The sequence below is a fragment of the Lycorma delicatula genome, chromosome 2, assembly GCF_047948215.1.
Source record: "Lycorma delicatula isolate Av1 chromosome 2, ASM4794821v1, whole genome shotgun sequence".
NCBI classification, from domain to species: Eukaryota; Metazoa; Arthropoda; class Insecta; order Hemiptera; family Fulgoridae; genus Lycorma; species Lycorma delicatula.
In genome coordinates, this window is record NC_134456.1 from 7,181,087 (window position 1) to 7,198,716 (window position 17,630).

A 17,630-nucleotide genomic window follows, 5' to 3' on the forward strand; every position below is an offset into this window, starting at 1 on the left:
TTTGTTTTTTGTTAAACATCTAAAATAAGTCTTAGTCTTGCATCATCTCCTCTGTTAACATACACAAGAGTTAATTTTCTTTAAATAAGAGATTGTTCAGTAATTAAAGAAACAAATGCCAACAGGAGAAAAACTATATAATAAATAAAATCAAAATAGGTCTAATGTTCAAGTTAACACTACTGATATAAAACATCAGCTGCTCAAAAAGAATTCCTGTTATTATAACCTATTTTGTTTATTTTGAAAAGTTGGTTCTGTGCTTAAAACAAATACAATGGAGTAATAGCATTAACAGCATGCTAATAAGATCTTTTTTTCTGAAGTTACAAAACTGGCCAAAATTCACATTCAAATGATAAAAAGTGTATTAATCATGAAAAGTTTTATAAGTGGATCAAACAGTCTAAATCAATGAGAACAGTTTAATTGATTTCCTTCAAAATACAATACCGATGAAAGTTTGACACATTGCAAAGTATCTCATTTGCAAGGTCAGAAGCACAAAAATTACAGAAATTGCTAAAATTTGTAGTGCTAGTATCAAACAGTCAATATTAAGGATGCATTCTAACAGTCAACTCAAAATCACAGACATCCAAATTCAAATTTGTATGGAACTTAATGTGAATTTTTAGCAGACGGTAATGCTTTTTTAAATTAATAACTTGGATTCATCATTTTGAGCCAAAAACCAAACATCTAGGGTATGGAAGAGAAAAATGCAAGTTCATCCGCCAGCAAAAAACTTCAATATCTATGTGTCAACCAGTAAAGTGATGCTAACACTGTTTTGGGACTATAAAGGCCCAATTTATTGCAATTAATAGGAAGAACAATGTACAGTTGACAGTGAGTACTTTTGTGGCGTGCTAGAAAATAAAGTTAAACCTGCAATAAGGAGGAATCTTTGTAGTTCTCTTTAAAAAATTGTAATTCTTCTATATGATATCAACTGACTGCTCCTATATGCTCAAAAGATACCAGAAGCAAAAGTTGGGTCAGGCGGTGTCTCCTCATCTACCTTACAGTCCCACCTCCTTTTGTTCTCCAATCAAATTTTTACATGGCAGAATTCAGCAACAATGAGCGCTCAAAATGCGGTACAAGAATGACTAAACACCAAGGTGTTTGACCATTTACCTCAGGTGTTTGACTTATATACCTAGGCCCAGATACCAAGGTAATAATTTTTCTAGTCGTTTTTTTAATTATTGAACAACCCTCAATATATATACCGCTGCAATAAATTTGAACATCATTATTCTCATAGTTAATTTATTCTATTTTTTAATGGTATTACATTAATGTCATAAAAAAGACATTTCCTCACCGATCACACCTTCTGTATTAGTCAATACAATACAGAAGATATTGATTGATTAATGTCTTCTGTATTGATTGACAATACAGAAATATTGTAGGATTGATCAATCGGTCCAAAACAGAAAATTTTTGTACGGAAAATTTGTTTTTTATCATTTTCAAACAGTAAGCATACTTTCATTCAAGTATATAAATCATATTAAGTGGTAATAATAACATTAACAATAATAATAGTAGTTGCAGTTACCAATCTAACAGCACCTCCTTTCCCTCTATTTGGCTGTAATTCCAAAACACGGCACTTTAAACTTCCATACGTGGTAGTGTATCTTTGAGCAACAGGCACGGTTTTATCTTTACTTCCATCACTTACTACAATAACTTCGTAACTAAATACATGACCACTTTTATTTTTATCTTTCACACGACTTTCAAGAAAATCAAAACATTCATCTAACATAGGTGGTACTGTAAATGAAAAGATAAATAATACATTTTAAAATTTACAATACAAAGTAATAAAAATATTAACTTTAATCTGTTGAAAATTCTTACCATACCTGCATGATATATCATATAAAATATGAGCAGCCTACTATCATAAATGTGTGAATTGTACCTGTCAATAATCACTATCGCATTAGCCTGGCTTGCATTTTTTAAACCGAATTTTAATTCAAAATACTACAGTATTTTGAATTAAAATGAAATAATAAATGGATTTACTTATTTTGTTTCAATTTTCTTTCAAATGGCGATATATTTTTGATAACCATGTTTGTCCTATTTATGTAAAAAATAGGATAACAACAATGATAAGTCACAATCATATTTATGCACTGAAAGATATTTTAATAGCAAATTAATAAATTTATAATTTTAATTTATTATAACTTCTATAATAAGGCTCAACAGAATACTAGCAAGTTGAGATGCATATATACTGACTGGGCCAAAGAATCAGGAAATATTCTTTGAAATGTTTGAAAGATTTTGTTTCTGCAAGTGGTGTCTGTACTTGTACCCCCCCCCCCCTATACAGCCATATTGTTACCATTAGTCGATATAGAACAGCGACATGATGTAAACATGTGTTCACTGTAAAATTATATTTAAAAATTGCTTACTATGCCCAAGCCATTCATAGAGAGTTTCACTAATACTTTTATTGTTGTTGCCATGATCCTCTCCCATCTGCTCATGCAGAGTTAGAAATTCTGAAGAAACATCAACAGTGCAAAAGAAAAAACCTACCTGATAAGGCAAAAACAGTTTGTATACCTGTAAATGTTGAAGTTACAACAGTTGCTATTTTGCAAAGGCCGACATGATTGATCATTTGCTTACAAGTTTACAAGAATGCAGTAAAAAGATTTATATTATCAACTGTATAAATTGCACTTTGATCAAGAATTGAAGCTTCAGTCAGGACTTGAAGAATTGTGAAAATTTTTGGAAATAATTTTAAATAAGATTGAAAATAACCAAAATTTTTCTTCCCAATTTTTATGGATGTCATATGAAGTAAATCTTTACTTAAATGGTTTTTTAAATAAAACACAATGCCAATACTACATGTTAGAAATCCAAAGTATCTTTACGAGTGATTCCTTCACACAGAAAAGGTAGTTGTTCTCATCCCAGAGAATTACTGAACCATATTACTTAGAAATTTAGAATGGTCATGAAACAACAGTTATTGCAGCTCAATACATCAATATAATGAAACAATTTTAATTAATTAAGACAATTTGTGGGTTTAACATTGTCCCCCTTGGTTTAACATCACATGCTGCTTACCACTTTTGTAATGCAACTATTGTTTGGGAAATACCTTAAATCAAGAAATTAAAACATTCCATGGACATCATGATCTCCAGATTTAGGTGTATGCTACTAATTTTTGTAAGTCTTTCGAAAAGTAGGGTCTACAACAAACCAACCGGGTTGGTCTAGTGGTGAATGCGTCTTCCCAAATCAGTTGATTTGGAAGTCGAGAGTTCCAGTGTTCCAAGTCCTAGTAAAGTCAGTTATTTTTACACGGATTTGAATACTAGATCATGGATACCAGTGTTGTTTGGTGGTTGGGTTTCAATTAACCACACATCTCAGGAATGGTCGAACTGAGACTGTACAAGACACACTTCAATAACACTCACATATATCATCCTCTGAAGTATTATCTAATCGGTAATTACCAGAGGCTAAACAGGAAAAAAAAGGGTCTACAATAGCCATATCCAACCCATGGCCCATGGGCCAGATGCAGCCCAGCTGTTCCTTTTGAGTGGCCCTTATAGATTTTACATTGATAGTTTTTTTATGCTTTAAAAAATCTAACAAAAATTATATTTTATATATGAAATTATCTATATATATTGGCTATGACTGCTTAACAGCATAATACAGTTTTATGGCTATTTTTTATATTAAACTATTTACAACATTCATAGATGGTTCTTATAGTCTTAAGTTTTTTAACTTACGACACTAAAGAAACACATTGTAAAAGAATTTTATTTTTAAAATAATATGATTCAAAAATAAAATACCCGTTTTAAATAAAAATTAAAAAAAAAAAAATTGTTAAAACAAAATATAAAGTTTAGTTAGATTTGGGGAATTTGATAAAAACATTATTATAAAAAAATACTATGTTAAAAATGATTTTTAAAAAAATATTGTTTTATTACACTGAAAACTGTACAATCAAATAATAAGTAAGTTAAATAATTTACTTGCAACAGGCGGCCAGCCCTTTATACCTCTTGTCTATGCGACGTGCGGCTCACTTCACGTTCCTAGTATTTTATTGGCTCGGTAAAGATTTTGGGTTGGACATAGCTGATCTATAATACTGAACATCAAAGTGTTGATAAGCTTAAAATGAACATTGATGAAGTGATTGTAAACATTACTACTGAAATGTTGCATAAATTGTGATAAACTTCACTGAGAGAAAGCATATTGGAAAGGCTGAAGGATATAATTTTTAAGCTGTAACGATAGATAATTTTGTCTTTAAATCTTAATTAAACAAGCTTCTTATGTTTCCATTTTTCTGAAAATAATTTGGAGTGTGCAAAATAATTACAAAAAATATATATATACTAATGTGTGTGTGTGAGTATATCAATTTATTTAAATTAATCTTTTTATAAAAAAAAAAAAAAAATTCTCAATGCGTTAATTTTACCTATATATATATGTTGAATTTCAGAATATCTGCCACGTACAGAATTAAAGAAACATTCTTACCTTTATCTCCTTTACAATATAGCGCTTTTGGGCATAAGCCCATTCTCAGTAATGTTTTCTGATTTATCTTTATTTCCATTTACACATATAACTACCATGCAACATCTTTACACTTGATTACTATTTATAATTTTTGTTATTGAGCAAAATACAAAAAACTTTAAACATTTACAAGAACATACATTTGTTCAGTCAAAAAGAATTTTACAAAATTTAAAAACATCTACAAAATAGCAATTGAAGTTAAACTTTTTGTATTAAAATAAAAATTTTTTTCGACGTTGCTTTACATAATGTTAATACAATGCTGTAATCAATTATTTATTTTTATTAAAATTTTATCAAACATATTACCAACTTAATAATTTTTATAAGAATGTCCCAAAAAATTCTGTCTGCAGATTCATGAGGCTAAATTCACGTTTATATTTGTATATATAAATTTTTTCTAAAATTTCTAATTTTTTAATATTATTTTTGTGTTCAATATTTACTTTTTCAATTATTTCTAAATTATTTTCCAAACTAGTTATATTATGTTTATTGGTTATTAAACGGTCGGTCAGCTGCATTTGAAAAACCTATTTTTTTATTTTTAAATAATCTAAAATGTTCATTAAATCTATCCTTAAAAGACCTATTTGTTTTTCCAATATATATTTTTTCATAATTATTACATTTTATTTTATAAATACCAGAAAAATCAAATGTATTTTTTATTTTATTATTATAATATTTTAAATGTTTTATTACATAGTTACCGAGTTTGTAACCAGGTTTACATTTTTTATCATTATGTGCATTAATCAATTTCTCTATAATTTTTATTTGTGTAGGAGTAATCTATATAAATATTTTCGTTACATTTGTTTTCATTTATGGGTTTTAATGTAGTGAAGTTTGTATTATTTAAGTATTTTGAATTACATTTTTTATATATATATTATCTATCAATGAGGTATCATATCCATTTCTTATAGCAATATTCTTTATACTACTTATTTCGTTATGCAGTTCCTTTTTATCATTAGTGTATTTTACTGCTCTATTTATCATATTTTTTTAAATATTAATTTTTTGAGACCGAGGATGGTTAGAAATTTGTTTATAATAATTTTGTCTGAAGTAGGTTTTTTATACACTGTAGTTTTTATTTCATCTGATTGTTTTTATTTATTTTAATATTTACGTCCAAAAAAATTATTTTTCTATTGTTCTATTTCATATGTAAATTTTAATGCTTCACGATAAGAATTTAATTTATTTAAATTACTTCATAATCGTTATTTATAATCAGTTCATATATAACTAAAAAATCATAAATGTATCTCACCCATAATAAAATTTTATGTACTTGATTTTTATCATGAACTACTTTACTTTCAAAATCTTGCAGATAAATCACTATGAAAATAAATAAAGTCACCAATCATCAAATTTTAAATATAGTAAACAGAAATCTAATAACCCAGATTCTGCAAACTGTAGTCATATATTAAATATGATAAGTAACCACAGATTAAAAAGGGTTAAAATTATTAAACAAGGATTGTTCAATAATTAAACAGACAAACTGCTACAGTGGTAAAAGTATTTAATAGAATAAATTGAAATTATCTGAAACTCAAGTTAGCATTCGACATACAAAATATCAACCGTCCATTATTAAAACCTCTTTCATTATTCAAAATGTTGGCGCCGCTTGAAACACGTACTATTAAAGAACAGCATGCTTGAAAAGATTTCTATTTTATGACGGTGTAAAACCAGCCAAAACTTACTAACAGATGTCAAAAAAGTACGGTAAAATATAATATTAACCATGCAAATTTTTATAGCTGGAAATCAAGCTGAACAAGTGTCACAATTTTAGACATAGCAGAAAATCAGGGGAAATTTTGAGTGATGCTTTTTAAAGTTACGTTAATGATACTATTTGCAGGACAGATGCAAACAAATTTGGGAAATTGCTGTAAATTGTAGTATATCAGCATTGTCATTCCATTATCCATGATAAGCTGAATTACAGCAAAACTTCCCAAAGTGGGTTTGAATTGGTCTTCAAAATCACAAATCATCAGGTGGGTTTGTATGGATCTTAAGCAACCATTTTTAGCAGAAGGTAATGGTTTTTTAGAATATATAACAACTCTTGATGAAACTTGCATTCACTGTTTTGAAGCAGAATCTAAATATTTGGGTACAGAATAGAAACATCTGAGTTCGCCTGCTTCAATACCTACATATCAGCCAGTAAAGTAATGCTAACAGCTTTTTGGGACTGGTAAAGACGAAATTTATTCTAATTATTTTGAAGGACAAAGTAAAATAAGCAATCAGTATTACAGCAGCAAGCTAGAAAATAAAACTGAAACCTACAGTAAAGAATGTCCTGGTTCAAAGAGTGTAATTCTCCCGCATGATAACGCCTCCAACTATACCACTCAAAGACACAGTAATCTATTTAAAAGTTGGGTTGGCAGGTGTTGCCACACTCACCTTACAGTCCTGATCTCATACCATCATCAGGTTTCTTTTGTTTCGCCCTCAACAATGAGCAGGTCAAGAATGCAGTATAAAAATGGCTCAATGATTTTTTTTTTTTGGCCAAAAACGGCCCTTGGTAAACAATTCATTATAGAATAAGAAAGCCACAGAAAGATACAGCCAGTGTCTAAATGTAGTGAGGGATTATGCTGAAAAGTTGCAATAGTGTCATGTCACTGAATAAGTAATTTTTATACAGTCATTTATCTTTTTAATTACTGAACAACCCCTGTACCATATTGTTTAGCAAAATAAATTCAATGTCTTATCACAATTATGAAAATAAAAATATTACAAATTATATGAAGCATTAATTCCTTAACTTAAAACTTACATCTGTCTTCTTCTTCATATGCTGGAACAATAACACTAAGATTAACAGACCAAGGTTCATCAATATTAGGAAATGGAATGTACCTTCCATCTACAGGATTATAAAATTGTTTTTCACTTATTGATCTTGTTATTACTGGATATGGTGACGTTGTTATGGATAATGCTATGCAAAACTGAAACAAGATTATCCAGTTTTAATGAATAATAAATTAGTTAATAGACAAAATAATAATAATAGATAAAAATAGAAATTAGTGAAATAAGGATATTAAGAAAGATACTTAGACCATGGAAAATGGATGACGGTTGAAAAATAAAGAACATTTTAATTTAACTCAGTTCACTAAACTCTACTTCAAAACAGAAAGACTCATACATAAGACACCATACAAAAATGAAGATTAGCCTGTTATAGACATTTACCAACAATGAGCCTTAACAGACTAACCAAGAGAATTTTTGACAAATGTAATGGTACAAAACTATTATCACATGATTGAAACAAACCAAAGATCTCAGAATTACTGATATAAAACAAACACACTTAGAGAACAGAAATATACTCAGAAAGATGGTACAAGACTATGAAGAAATCCAGAAATGAGACAGGGAGTGTAGTAATAAGAAATGGACAGAAGAGAGAAAATACACAACTAGAAGGTGAAAGGAGTAGGAAGAATAGGAGATTAACACAAAATTAATTATTAAACATGATCGTATAGCGACCAGTAATGATTCAAAAAAATAAATAATAAGTAAAACTTAAAAAGTAGAAATTTGCTTATAATTTATAATAAACGTCAATTATTAAAACAGTAATGCATAATACTATAAAAACAAATTTGGGTTACTAACTGAACGAGTATATTATCATCACAAATTCCCCACAGCCACTCATAAAAACCAACAACAGAACGCAGTAAATCTGCATCTGATGTTCTGTAATTTTACTGATGTAAAGAAACTAATTCATTAAATGATCTCATTTGCCATTCTCCAAGGTGGAAAGGTAGCATCGCGACCTTTCATCCAGAAGTCCCAAGTTCAAACCCCAGTCATGCATGGCATTTTTCACTCGCTACAAAATTCCATTTCATATCCCACACACAAGTTTCAAACTCATGTGATGATATCTTCAAGCCAACACATAAAAAAAATGACTTCTGCCGTTGACATCTAACCCTTACTTCACATTCTTTAACTTCTTAGATGCTATTCCCTTTTATCTTCCAGGTATTGAACTATAAAGTTGTAATGGATGCAGTTCACAGTGGTAAGACAGTTGTATTGTCTTACCCAGAACCCTACCTGTTAGATCTCGATATCTAAGGGAATAGCATTAAAGAATGTAAGGGTTAGATATCAACAGTAGATGTCATTTTTTCTTTTTTGGCTTGAAGATATCACCACATAAGCTTGAAGCTTCATGGTATATAAAATTTTGTAGCGAGTCAACAATGCCATGCCTGACCAGGATTTTAGCCTGGGACCTCTGGATGACAGACCAAGATGCTACCATTTTCCCATGGAGATCAGCAAATAAGATCACTTAATGAATTAATTACTTTACATCAATAAAATTATGTAACACTAGATGCAGATTTACTGCATTTCGTTGTTGGTATTTATGATTCGCTATAGGGAACTGGTGATGACAATACAATCTGTTCAGTTAATAATCCAAAACATACAGGATTGGTCTAGTGGTAAACTCGTAATCACAAAATCAGCTGATTTTGAAGTCGAGAGTTCTAAGGTTCAAATCCTAGTAAAGGCAGTTATTTTTATATGGATTTGAATACTAGATCATGGATACCAGTGTTCTTTGGTGGTTGGGTTTCAATTAACCACAGATCTCAGGAATGGTCAACCTGAAGACTTTACAAGACTACACATTCATTTATAAGTAAGTATTCATACATAGCAGCATCCTCATTCATTCTCTGAAGTAATACCTTACAGTGGTTCCAGAGGCTAAACAAAAAATAAAAGTTAGTAACCCATATTTTGTTTTAATAGCAGTGTATTTTATGCCACTATTTTAATAAATTATAAGAAAATTTGTCATAAGTCTATGGGGTGGATAGGTAAACAGTAAGAATATATGTAAACCTGTTAGTAAAACAGTATTGAAGATCATTTCATATATAGTTTTCATTAAGCACACATAAATTTTATAAACAAAATAATTTAATATTTTAGATACTTAGTTTGTATATTATTTTATATATTTTAAATAAAAACATATTTAAAAAAATTGTTTTTAATTATTTTTTTGTCAATTAAGGCATTTTGTAGTGATAATCCATGGTTGTAACAAACTCCAGGTAAACTCATTACATTAATAAGAGTAATAGTTGTAAATTGAGCCCCAAATCAAGAAAGCTGAGCTAGATGTCTGGAGCCTCTTTAAATATGTATATTAAATATGGATAGGTAATTATTTAATCATAATCAGGTGTACAGAGGAAATATGATAGCAAGTTTAAAAAAATATGTTTATATTAAATTTCATTGGTATCCTACAAAATATATAATTTTGTATAAGTTTTCTCTCTTAATCTGCTTCTTTAATGATGAATTCAATCTCAACAACTCTAGGCTAATAGTCAGTGAAAGTATTATGAAATTAAATCTCATATGGGGGAATCAAATAATTCAGGTTCTAGGCAGGATTACGGTTCAATAACACAACCATACTGCTCTCAGATAAGTAAATTTACTCCAGAAGTAATTCAATAAAACATTTATCAGTAGCTAAAATCATAAAAACTACACAACTGATAACACTAATTTTATGGTTTTACCAGGTCTGGATGACAATACTGAAAATATCACTTCATACATAACACATAAGTTAGGTTTGGTGCACCATTCTTAACTATAAATAACTAATACTTATATCAAAATAATTTTATAAAAAGTCATCTGTGAGCTCTCAGGTTTGTATTATACACTGCACTTAGAGGTAAATGGAGATATAAATAGCAGCAAGATAGTAAAAATTAATTCTCAACCTACTAAACAGAAATGTTAAAAAAATTTGAGTTACTATTACAAGAAGCCGATCAACCTTTACAAGATAAGAATTACAGAAAACAGGTTTCATCCATATTTATGGATTTACTATAGACATATTCCACTTGATTATATTTTAAATATAATAATACTAGACAGAAAGTCACCGCACAGCCATCAAACTTACCACAACAAAACAAAATATAAATAAAATAAGACAACTAATAAATACAGTAAATAAATCAAAAGTCATTTTGATTAATTTTAATTAATAATTACATGCACAGAATAAGTAAAATAATACTTTGATCTCAAAAACACCACGTATTACATTAAGGAGGTTAGGTGCACATGAGTGATACGTCACATCACTCTGAAGTACTTCTCTCTTAGGTGACTTTGTAGCCAAGAGGTACACTTTACTAAAAATATTAAACCGCCATTTTTAAGCCAGAAATTGGGATATCTAAACTGCAAAATTAATTTTATTATCCTTATTGGAATGATGTGTTATTTACAAATTTATAAACGAAAGGGCTATACTGTTTTAAATAGTGGTATTTTTAAAAGATTTTTTTTACTTTTTGTACGCGAAAAGGTATGCATAGTGAACAACATATTAGTATTTGTTTAAATAAATAAAAATACATTATATTTTGTCTCTTTCAATAGAATGAACTGTAAACAAACAATATGATGAACGTTTGGTTTATATCTTAAATTGAACTTGAGATAGATTGCGATGATTTTTTTTTTTTATCTGAGAATAGAGTTATAACTCGTTTTAACATATATGTACAATTCGTCTTCTACACAAATTTCAGAAAAATTGAATTCAAGAAAAATATTTCAATACAATGATATTTTTGTGTAATATCTACTGCTCTGATATTCTACTGAATTTCCAGTCGACATTCATATTCTTGAAGACAATTGAATCAATGCTGGCGTAATAGCAAAAATGAAATTAAGATGGTCTCTGCCGTTTAAATGTTACTTTAAAAATGCGCTCTTTATATGACGATTGAAGAGTATTTTTTTATTGTTAATAAAACTGTTAAATTGGTTCTCTCCAGATTGTTATTCATTTTAGATGCGTCCAAAACATTAAAAGCTTATTTTTTTAATCATTTTCCACAACACAGTTTTTGTTTTGTTAGAATTCTACCACTTGTTAAAAAATAATTTTTATCTTTTATTATGTGTGTTGGTAGCAGTCGATAAAAGAATGGAAAAATTAATTTTCAATCAATTTTAAGTAACTGAAATTTTAAACTTACTTTATAATAACCCTTCATAAAAAAATATATTCTTTTCAACAATAAAAAATATATTCTTTTCAACAATAAAAAATTTTTATTTCAATAAAAATTGTCAACCTTTTTTCTTCTTTTTTTGTAATTGAAGGTGGACTTTTACTGTCTCTTACTTGCTTCTCATTTCTTAATTATGGATCATTTCTATATCATTAGGAAAGTAGTAATTTTTTTTTAGAAAAGTTGAACTTTTATCAAATTAAAAAAGGCAATTCATTTAAAAGTTCATGAACATAAAATTAGATTGATAATTACCTATTATTACCGGCCTCCGTAGCGCAAGTGGTGGCGTCTCGGCCTTTCAGCCGGAGGTTCCGGGTTCGATCCCGGTCAGGCATGACATTTTCACACATGCTACCTCTGAAGTAATACCATTGGATATTGCTTCCTGGAGGTTAAAAAAAGTATATATATATAATTACCTAATGTTGCAACAGATGGCAGCACTGCTGCATTACTAATAAAATAATTGACTAGTATCAACATTTGCATGATTTCTCTCAAAACTTCCACATATTATATCAGTTAGTTCATTTATTACAAACATTCAAAGTAAAACTCTGTATTATTTTTTTAAGTGATGGGGAAATGAGAATCACATAATGAATAAATTTTTTTTTTGAAAAGCTTAAGCGATCAACACAGAATTTAATGCTATTTTCATCATTTTTGCACTATTAAAATTGACTATTTATATTTCATTTGATATTTTAAAACATTGTTGCACAAAATGAGAAGATGACCAACACTGGATGACCAGAAGAAATAACATCTGTAATAAATGAAAAATTCTTTATATCATTTCCAAAGATCACTGATTAAAGATGGAGAAACTCCTGACTTAGTGCAACTGAACTTAACATGTGTAAAATATCTTCTATTAAAATATGCATATGAAAAACTGCTAATAAATATGAAATTCCTATTAATGATGACAATAATATTTCTGTTGTCCATAAAGTGAAATTTTTAGTTTCTTTTATTACATGACAAATTCTCTTGTGATGATCAAATTGATTTTCTTGCAAACAAAATCAAACCATACTGATTTGCTTTGAAACACCTTAATAAAAAGCTAATTTTGTCATCATTATTAAGCATTTATAAGGCTTATGTATTTTCTCATGTATATAAATAAAAAAGTAAATGTTCCTTTGTTCAAAATCTTAAATCTTCAAAAGTTCTTCACTGATTGCTTTGAAATTTTGACACATTACATTCAAATACACACTTGTTTTTATATACCTACTATTTATATACCTAAGATGTTACACCTGTGGCAGGTTAAAACATGCTTTTTTTGTAAAGCAGCACTATCTGTTGGATGTAAAGCAACACATGCTATACTAAATATTTTACAATTCCATTACAATGTTTCCAATATTTGTGTCCACTATAGACTAAAAAACTACTGTGCCGATTTACATGCGGGGAAAAAGAGAGAAAGGGAAAAATAAAAAAAGGTAAAAGGGAAGAAGAGGAAAATGGAAAAAGGGGAAAAGGTGAAAGGAAATGGGAAAAGGAAATGGAAAGGGGAAAGGAGAACAAATGAAAGAGTGGGAGGGGAAAGGAAAATAAGGTAAAGAGAGAATAAGGGGGAAGGAAAAAGGGGGAAAGGAAAGGGAAAAGGGAAAAGAGTAAAAGGGAGAAAGGGTAAATTTTGTGAAGTTCCATAATATTCATTCTGTTAATATTTTATCACTTTCAATTATCTCTTAAAAATCAAAGTCAGAAAGAGTTTTCAAGATACAAAAATCGGTTGTCAGGTTATTTTTTGGCTCCCAGAAGTAAGAATCATATAAATTATATTTAGAGAATTAAAAATGTAAACCTTTCATCTATTTATATATAAATAAATATGTATACAATATGGAAATGGAAATACATATATATGAATGTACAGGAGTCCGACAAGGGGATGGCTTATCACCACTTTTGTTCAGCATCATCTTGGAGAAGGTAATCAGAGAATGGGAGAAGCAAGTCAAGGGCATCCAAATTGGAAAAGAGAAAGGAAAGAGAATTACTGTGAAATGCTTGGCCTTTGCAGATGACCTGGCTATATTAACAAACAACAAAGATGAAGCCATTTTCACATTAGAGAAACTGCATGAAATAAACTACTGAACATCTCAGAAGAAGAAATCATGGACAGAAGGAAGTCATGGACAGAAGGAAGTTAAGGGATCAAATTAGAAATGATAAAATTGAACAAGAGTGAAAAAGAGAAATGATAGGAAGAAGATGGATGAAGTAGAGGAAGAGAAAACATAATGAATGAATGAAGAGGTTTTGGGAAGAAAAGAAACGAAAGAAGAAGTAAAGCCATGATTGGCTCAAGTTCATGCATTCTCCTGTAGGGCACTAATTGGAAATAATATGAATGTATGGTTTTTGCTAAAAAGATTAGTCCCTTATTCTTAAAAAAATAACATCTTGAATCAAACCAGACAACAGAACGTTTTTGGTAAAATCAACACATATTTTAGTTTGCAAGAAGGGAGCCTTATTACATATCCTTGCCATTATTAATAAATTACCAAACTATTTAAAAAAAAAAATCTTTTTAATTTATTTAAAATACAATTAAAAGAATTTTTTCTATGGAGATAATATTACTGTTGATAAATTTTTAAGCAATACTAATTAAAAGATTTCAAAAAAACCTGAATTTTGTGAATATAATTTACTGTGTACATACATAATGTTTTCAAATATTCTCATTTTTACCTAATTGTGAATTTTTTAAAGTTTTTTTTTCATTTATTACCTTCATCCATTTCCATTATTTCATGTGTTTATTTTATATAATTAATCATATATTTTTATTTTATAATTAATTTTACATTTTGTGATGCTCTGATCAATATTTTACCATGGTTTCCCTTGATTTAACCAGTCAGTTCCTTTTCTTATCTGAGAAATACCATATCTACCTTACTCATTCCTGACATGATCTGCATAATTGTTATAAAATATTGATCAAAATTAAATATTTATTTATTTATAAGCTAGATGGGAAGCTTGTGTAGCTTTTAACCATTGTTTAAATATATTTAAAAATAATCTAAATAATTTTTTCTGCAATGATTCATAACTATTAATGAAGTGAAGCCCACTCATCAATATACACCAGAAATGAAAGAGCAATCAAAACAATGGAGAGAAACTAATGAAAATGCTCCAAAAAAGATAACTCGTGAAAATTCCAGTCTTATGACGAACAAATAATTAACTTAGTTGTGAGTTAACAGGTCTAAATATTTTGATCTCCTAGCCAACTAGAATTACAAGGATCTTGGCTATCTGTATAGACAATATTTTTATAAATCTACTGAAAGATATTTTTTTTTTATTTTGTAGATTACGGTCATTCAGATCACAATTGTCAAACTGCAATAGCATCATTTATTAATGAAATTGATTTCTTTTATTCTTTTAAAAGAGTGTTCAATAAATATGCAATTAGAAATTTGAGAACCTTATTGATAGAAGATTGGGACGGTAATAACAAGAGTAACTTTGATGAAAAATTTAACAATTTTCTTAATATATTTTAGAAGGCTTTCTTTCTAGCTTATCTTTCAGTAAAATAAAAATAGTTTAAACACGAAAAGTAAAATGGATGGATTGCTAAATGAATTGTAAAATCTATCTTCTGTGCTAAGAAATCATTGTGAAATGTCTAAATGTAATGTATCAGATAACTCCCAGAATTATTTGAAAAATTACAAATGAATTTATGCTAAAGTTATTCAGATGGCTAAAGCATTTTATTATGAAAAATTTAATATCTAATTCAAATAATAAACCTAAAACTATGTAGGCAATTATCAATGTTGAAAGTTGATTCGGAAATAAAAGAGGTTAGACAACTTTACCAAAATTACAAACGGACTCAACTTCCAACATCTCATCCCCTATTCAGATAGTAGAGGAACTTAATTTTTTTTCCAGTATTTTAAACAATAAATTGATTCATTTCAAAGCTATTCACCTTAAATAATATCATAATTAATCAGTATCTTTGTTTCCTGTTAATACCCAGGATGTTAAAACTTATATTTTAAATATAAAGAGTAAATATTCTGTGAGTATTGATGAAATTCCTGCCAGTATTTTACAAGTTGTAGATGTAATTATCGTCTCTCACAAATTTAATTAATAAATCTTTTAATAATAGAGATTTTCCAGCTGTCTTAAGATTTCCCTGTTGTTATTCTCCTCCTTAAGAAAAATCTGGCGCTTAATTTACAAAATTATAGGCAAATTTCATTATTATACTTATTTTTTAAGGTATTTGAAATAATTATGTGAAATCAGCTTTTCACATTTCTTTCTTAAAAATCTCTCCAATAAAAAAGTGTGGTGCGTTGGTTTGTTTGCTGTATGTGCTCACATTTTTATTTTGAATGAACGATTCATTCGTTCAAACAACTTAAACTTCTTGATATGAGCGATTTATATAAGATTATATTTGTGTTTTGGGGATAAAAAAGGAAAACATTGGTGTTAGAGCTGTGTTAAAAAATCACAACTTAAAAATCGTATATATATAAATGCGAAAGTTTGTCTGTTTGCAACAGCATAACACGAGAACCGGCTGACCGATTGCTTTAAAATTTTTGGGATACATTTGTGTTATACTAGGGAAGGTTTAAGCCACAGACCAAGACCCTAATCTCCTCAGAAGTGAATTAAAGATATTCATTAAAGAGAAAAGTATTCTTCATTATTATATTTCTGTCACCATGGCAACAGAAATATAATGAAGTAAAATGATTAAGTTTTTTTTTTCTTTAATGAATATCTGTAAAATATTTAATATTCTAGCAACCGTGAGGATAATGAATGCGTCAAGGTCTTCAGGGCAAAGGCCCTTGTGTAGATGGTTGGGTATGCAAACAAGCTCTGACTGGCTAGCATTGAAAAATATTTTAAATTCTGTAGATAACAAAATGATTCCATTTTCAATATTTTATGTCATAAAGCATTCAATTTAGTACCACATTTTTTACTGATGAAAAAACTTAGTAGCTGTGGTATCAGAAGACTTACAATTAGTTAGTCATATTTTACTGACCATAAACAAGTAGTTGAAATTTCACCTTTTGATAAGAATACACATGTAAAAGTTAAGTCCTTTCTTCAAGATGCAGAATGTAGAGTGCTTAAAGGTGTTCTTGGTCCCTTGCTTTTTTATTTTTTTATTGAGTATTAATGATTTGCCTCAAAATATTTTACCATTCATTATTATCTTCTGAAGTGTTAAATTAAAAAGAAAAATCTAGATTAGCAGTTCAAATATTTATTTACTGAATAGATTATAATCCTCTAGCTTTAAATATGGATGAACCATTGTATTATGCTTCTCAGCTTGATATATCTTGACTTGGATAGAATTTCCTTTTATAATAACAATGATATTTCTGTTCCCATAAACTAAAATTTTTGGGTGTTACATTATTTATTTTGAAGCATTTTAATAAAATGTTAAGCTTGACATTATTAATAAATATTTATTAAGGCTACATATATTCCTGTCTGAAGTATAATACCATCATACTGGGATCTCTCAAAAAGACAGAAAGTGATTTTAACATACAAAAAATTGGCTGTAAGATTATTGTTTGGTTCTTATAAACATGAGAGGTATTTAAAAAATAAAAATGTTAACTTATGCTTGTGTTTATATGTATAAATGTAGAATCTTTGATAAAAAGAGTACATATAATTGCTAAAAATATGGATGTAGCAAAAGTAGTACATCCTGTCATCTGATCTATAACTATACTATTATATAAAGTTGAAGAGGACTTTTGTTTGTTT

General features: G+C 28.7%; 1 protein-coding gene across 4 annotated transcripts in view; it reads right to left on the reverse strand.

The window, feature by feature from the left end:
- wol (Dolichyl-phosphate beta-glucosyltransferase wollknaeuel) overlaps positions 1-10,869 on the reverse strand; it is a 32,344-nt gene extending 21,475 nt beyond the window's left edge. Inside the window, exons 1-3 of one of the 4 annotated variants that reach the window (XM_075358232.1) lie at positions 10,673-10,869; positions 7,466-7,640; positions 1,574-1,794 (exon numbers count right to left, since the gene is read on the reverse strand). In XM_075358232.1, coding sequence (XP_075214347.1) covers positions 1,574-1,794; positions 7,466-7,640; positions 10,673-10,738 — 462 coding nt within the window. In that variant the 5' untranslated portion in view covers positions 10,739-10,869. The remainder of the gene's footprint in view (positions 1-1,573; positions 1,795-7,465; positions 7,641-10,672) is intronic. The other 3 variants (XM_075358231.1, XM_075358234.1, XM_075358233.1) reach the window with 3 other exon arrangements.
- Positions 10,870-17,630: the final 6,761 nt, after the last annotated feature.